The sequence below is a fragment of the Bufo bufo genome, chromosome 2, assembly GCF_905171765.1.
Source record: "Bufo bufo chromosome 2, aBufBuf1.1, whole genome shotgun sequence".
NCBI classification, from domain to species: domain Eukaryota; kingdom Metazoa; phylum Chordata; class Amphibia; order Anura; family Bufonidae; genus Bufo; species Bufo bufo.
In genome coordinates this window covers 251,082,426-251,088,773 of record NC_053390.1, presented here as the reverse complement: position 1 = coordinate 251,088,773, position 6,348 = coordinate 251,082,426, and the positions used below count along the sequence as shown (strand labels likewise).

Genomic DNA, 6,348 nt, shown 5'->3' with positions numbered 1-6,348 from the left:
CTTCTGCTGTTGTAGCCCATCCGCCTCAAGGTTGTGCGTGTTGTGGCTTCACAAATGCTTTGCTGCATACCGCGGTTGTAACGAGTGGTTATTTCAGTCAACGTTGCTCTTCTATCAGCTTGAATCAGTCGGCCCATTATCCTCTGACCTCTAGCATCCACAAGGCATTTTTGCCCACAGGACTGCCACATACTGGATGTTTTTCCCTTTTCACACCATTCTTTGTAAACCCTAGAAATGGTTGTGCGTGAAAATCCCAGTAACTGAGCAGATTGGGAAATACTCAGACCGGCCCGTCTGGCACAAACAACCATGCCACACTCAAAATTGCTTAAATCACCTTTCTTTCCCATTCTAACATTCAGTTTGGAGTTCAGGAGATTGTCTTGCCAGGACCACACCCCTAAATGCATTGAAGCAACTGCCATGTGATTGGTTGACTAGATAATTGCATTAATGAGAAATAGAACAGGTGTTCCTAATAATTCTTTAGGCGAGTGTATTAGGCAATTATTGGGAACGAAATACATGTCCCAATAATTGCACGATAGTCAGTGGAAATAATGACTGCATTTACATGTAGCAATCACCTCTGCTACATGGGGACAAGTGATTGCTAGAGCAATGCTTGTCCCCATAGAAAATTATTGTTCCTGTGCAGAAGATCCTTGGTCATACAGGCTGATCTACAGCACTGAAACCATAATTTTTTTTTTGTGCAGGTTGAGAGACACAATCACCCAATCAATGAGCGTTTGCTCGTTCACTGTGTGATCACCAGCACCTTTTAGACAGACCAAATGATCATCCTTGATAACTGGCCTGATTATCAGTCTGTGTAAGAGGACCTTATGAAGGCAAATATGCAGAGAATAGAGAAGTTCATTGCCAACTTTAGCAGGTATCATGTACTGACAAACAATAACAGTAGTAGTGTAGTAGAATCTTTAAAATAAAAAAATAAAAATAAAAAAGGAAGTAACATCCCCACCCCCAAAAGGCAGGTAGAAGAGGTAGGTATCTGAGGAGGTAAACTATTTTTTTGAGGACTGCAATGTGTGTAACTGCCATCATACATCCAATGATGACAATGCTCATCACACAAAAATATAGGAGAGTAAGTGGCACGTGCAGTCTTCTCGGAGGTCTTCTTGAACCCAGGAGCCCTGGCAGCCAGGAAGAGAGGCAGCGGTCCAGAATGTCCTAAAATTTTCACAAGATAGTTTTAGTAATGCATGTCTGGGTTATTCTGTACATCTTCCAAGCAGCAGATGGATACACTTAATTTGGCTTTAGAATGTCCCTGATGTGTCAGGTGGTGGATTCTATGAAATGCCCAGTGGATGACATCTGGTAATGTGCAGTATAATGAATCAAGCTCAGTTTGTCACCATATCCCTGGCACAATTTGAACAACCCTTATGACCTGGTGCAATGTCATGTCAAAATCTAATTTGGGAGTTGGGACTTTAATAATTTCAATAATGATCATCCATTAAGTATTTAGTTAACTTCTGGTCTTTGGTGGCTTCTTAACTGGTGTCTGGGCACAAGTACAACCGTTTACACATGAATGTGTAATGACCTGAGATGCATCATGCTTTTTCTTTCTGTGCTCACTTAGCAAAATCAGAGTACAGTATGGCTATCCAGTGTTACTGCCAAGAACTAATAGACTGCACACTAAAGTGACAATCTGCACAGCACTCACTTGGTACACCTTCTTAAGCTCAATTTACAGTAGAAAACCTTAACCCCCTCCTGACACAGTGGTTTTCCATTTAAATTTTTCACTCCTTGCCTTCCCAGAGCTATAAGGTTTTTATTTTTCCCTTCACAAAGCCATAAGAGGGTTTGTTTTAGCGGGATAAGTTGTAGTTTCTAATGGCACCATTTTATAGTAGTGGGAAGCTGGAAAATAAAATTTGAGATGGTGTGAATTTGGAAAAAAGGCCATACTTCTAAGGCCTCTTTCACACGGGCGTTGAGGGAAAATGTGCGGGTGCGTTACGGGAACACACGCGATTTTTCCGCGCGAGTGCAAAACATTGTAATGCGTTTTGCACTTGCGTGAGAAAAACCGCGCATGTTTGGTACCCGAACTTCTTCACAGAAGTTCGGGCTTGGGATCGGTGTTCTGTAAGATTGTATCATTTCCCCTTATAAACTATTTTATAAGGGAAAATAATAGCATTCTGAATACAGAATGCATAGTAAACTAGCGCTGGAGGGGTTAAAAAAATAATAATTTAACTCACCTTAGTCCACTTGATCGCGGCCCAGCATCTCCTTCTGTCTCCTTTGTTGAATAGGACCTGTGGTGAGCATTAATTACAGGAACAGGACCTTTGATGACGTCACTCCGGTCATCACATGGTACGTCACCATGGTAAAAGATCATGTGACGTACCATGTAATGACCGGAGTGATGTCATCAAAGGTCCTGTAATTAATGCTCACCACAGGTCCTATTCAACAAAGGAGACAGAAGGAGATGCCGTGCCGCGATCAAGTGGACTAAGGTGAGTTAAATGATTTTTTTTTAACCCCTCCAGAGCTAGTTTACTATGCATTCTGTATTCAGATTCAGAATGCTATTATTTTCCATTATAACCATGTTATAAGGGAAAATAATAATGATCGGGTCTCCATCCCGATCGTCTCCTAGCAACCGTGCGTGAAAATCGCACCGCATCCGCACTTGCTTTGTGGATGCTTGCGATTTTCACGCAACCCCATTCACTTCTATGGGGCCTGCGTTGCGTGAAAAACGCAGAATATAGAGCATGCTGCAATTTTCACGCAACGCACAAGTGATGCGTGAAAATCACCGCTCATGTGAACAGCCCCATAGAAATGAATGGGTCGGTATTCAGTGCGGGTGCAATGCGTTCACCTCACGCATCGGATCCGCGCGGAATACTCGCCCGTGTGAAAGGGGCCTAAGGGCTTTATTTTTACAGTGTTCCCTATGTGGTAAAACTGACCTGTTACCTTCATTCTTTGGGTCAGTACTATTACATTTATATTGTTTTTCTTGTGTTTTAATACTAAGTTTGTAAAATGTATTAATTTATTTTTTTCTTTTCATCACCATATTCTGACCCTGATGATTTTTTAACATCCATGTCTACGGAGCTGTGTGAGGGCTCATTTTTTGTGATACTACTGTGGTGTGTATGACTTTTTGATCACTTTTTATTCAAATTATTTGGAGAGGCAACAAAAAAAATGCTGACTCGCCCACAGTAAGGCCTAGTTCACACTTTAGGGTACTTTAACACTAGCGTTATTCTTTTCCGGCATAGAGTTCCGTCCTAGGGTTTCAATACCGGAAAAGAACTGATCAGTTTTATCCCAATGCATTCTGAATGGAGAGAAATCTGGAGGCATCAGGATGTCTTCAGTTCATTCTTTTTTACTTTTCAGGACCTCCAGAATTCTGGAACACTTGCTGGATCCGACACAGAGTGCTCCGACAAAACGGATCCGGCATTGCAGTGTGCGCATGCTCAGACCGCCTAAAAAGTGAAAAATAAATAAATGCCGGATCCGTTTTTCCGGATGACACCGGAGAGACAGATCCGGCTTTTTTAATGCATTTGTCAGACGGATCAGGATTCTGATCCGTCTGACAAATGCCATCAGTTTGCATACATTTTGACGGATCCAGCAGGCAGTTCCGGAGACCGAACTGCCTGCTGGAATCCTCCGCCGCAAGTGTGAAAGTACCCTTAGTTATTTGATCAGTTATTGTGAGCAAAACCAGGTGCGGGTCAAAAACACGGAACAGATGCAAATCTTTTCATTATACCTTCCTTACTACTGGATTTGGCTCACAATACCCGATGTGTGAACTGAGCTCAACACAGTTACGGTGTTCCCTGTATGGGATAAATACGTTTATATTTTAATAGTTCGGGCATTTTGGGACGCAGCGGTACAAATTATCTTTTCTTTATTATTTATTTTTACTATGGGGAAAGGGGGGTGCTTTTAATTTTATATTTTTAAAAACTTATTTTAACACACCCCTCCCCAAGGGAACTAAATGTGTAGGTCACTAATGTTATTTAATACATTAGTGTATTGGAAATTTAGTATATTCTAATGTACTACTGTTCCGTAGTGTGGCGCATTTCGTCAAGGGAATAATATAAAGCTACTGTGCATGTATAATTAGAATGTCCTCCAGGAGCTTTTCAACATATACAGAATCCTAACATAAATATACTACCCATGTTTTATGTATGTATATAAATAATGCATTTGGAAAGTCTACAGACCCTTTCACATTTTGTTATGTTGTGGCCTCGTGCCATTTTTCTGCACTTAGTACCTCATAATGTCAAAAGTAAAAACAGAATGTTCGAAATCTTTGCTAGTTTATTGAAAAGGAAAAACTAAAATCTTACGCAGTACGTAGTTGAAGCACCTTTGGCAGCGATTACAGGCTCCGATCCTCGAGTATAATACCAGAAGGTTTGCAAATCTGGATTTGGGAATTTGCTGCCACTTTTCTGCAGATCCTCTCAAGCTTTGTAAGGCTGGTTTCACACAGGCGTTGCGGAAAAAGATGCGGGAACATGCGCGATTTTTCCGCGCGAGTGCAAAACATTGTAATGCGTTTTGCACGCGCGTGAGAAAAATCGGCATATTTGGTACCCAAACCCGAACTTCTTCACAGAAGTTCGGGTTTTGGTTAGGTGTTGTGTAGATTGTATTATTTTCCCTTATAACCATGTTAAGGGAAAATAATACATTCTGAATACAGAATGCTTAGTACAATTGGGCTGGAGGGGTTAAAAAAAATATATATTTAACTCGCCTCATCCACTTGTTCGCGCAGCCCGGCTTCTCTTCTGTCTTCTTCTTTGAGGAATAGGACCTTTGATGACGTCACTGCGCTCATCACATGGTCCATCACACAATCTTTACCATGGTGATGGATCATGTGACGGACCATGTGACGAGCATAGTGACGTCACCACAGGTCCTTTTCCTGTGCACAGCAAAGATGAAGACAGAAGAGAAGCCGGGCTACGCCAACAAGTGGATTAAGGCAAGTTAAATTTTTTATTTTTTTTAATTAACCCCTCCAGCCCTATTTGAATACCGAATGCTTAGTACGAGTGCTATTATTTTCCCTTATAACCATGTTATAAGGGAAAATAATACAATCATGAAAAATCGCACCGCATCCGCACTTGCTTGCGATTTTCACGCTGCCCCATTCACTTCTACCGCAAAAAAAAACGGAACGGAAATGGAAAAGAAAACTTTCGTGTGCAAGAGGCCTTAGGTCTCTTTCACACGAATGTCTTTTTTTTTGTTTCTGTTTCCGTTCCGTTTTTGAGGTTTCAGTTTGCGGAACCATTCATTTCAATGGTTCCCCAAAAAAAAAACAATGTACTCGGTGCGCATTCCGTTTCCGTATTTCCATATATCCGTTCCACTAAAAGATAGAACTTTTTCTATTATTGTCCGCAAATAACGTTTCGTCGCTCCATTCAAGTCAATGGGTCCGCAAAAAATCCGGAATACGTACGGAACACATCCGTATTTTGCGGATCCATGCCCACTTTGCCCATGTGTTCTTTTCATCGCGATATTCTGACCGTCATAACTTTTTTTTATAGTTATGTCCACGGAGATGTGTGGGGGCTCATTTTTTTTGCGGAATGATCTGCCGTTTTTGACAATACCATCTGGGTTGTGCATGACTTGATCACTTTTTATGCAATTTTCTTGGGATATAAAGTGATTAAAAAAAACTCGAAACAGCCTTTTATAAATTCTCTGTTACGCCATTCGTATGCGGCGATGCCCATAATTCAGTTTTTTTTTTGTTTCTTTTTATTTTGGGGAATGGGGGCAATTTAAATTTTTATGATTTTTTTATATTTTCAAAACTTTTTTTTCTTTTTGTTAAGTACCCCAAGTGGACCACAACTTACAATCATCAGATGTAAATTGCTCCATTATTCTGTATAGAAATCACTTTATCACAGTTCAGTGCTGCCATCTAGTGGCCTGAACTGGGATATACTAACAATGAGCCTGGAAGCCTAGTACAGGCTGCGACTCATTTTTAGAACAGGGTGCTTTCCCTGATCTCCACTGGGAAAGCGCGCCTGAAGAGGAATCCCACACTTGCGTTTTTTAGCACTCTCAGATGCCGTGAGTAAGGGGAACTCATTGCTGTGAAAGGAGGGGGCATGTGGCATATTCTGGGGCCATGAGGGTGAAGAACTGTGTGAGGAGCTTTACGGGTTGTAAATCTGTGAGAGAGCACCGGAATCGACAGAATGTAACTGTTGTTAGTACATTATTACAAGATTTGGGGCC

The 6,348-nt window shown here is 41.3% G+C and overlaps 1 protein-coding gene across 1 annotated transcript in view; it reads right to left on the bottom strand.

Moving 5' to 3' along the window:
- Window positions 1-556: 556 nt before the first annotated feature.
- LOC120988716 (somatomedin-B and thrombospondin type-1 domain-containing protein-like) overlaps window positions 557-6,348 on the bottom strand; it is a 40,781-nt gene continuing 34,989 nt past the window's right edge. The window contains exon 5 of the mRNA XM_040416368.1: window positions 557-1,203. Within this exon, the coding sequence (XP_040272302.1) occupies window positions 1,098-1,203 (106 nt within the window). The 3' untranslated portion in view covers window positions 557-1,097. The remainder of the gene's footprint in view (window positions 1,204-6,348) is intronic.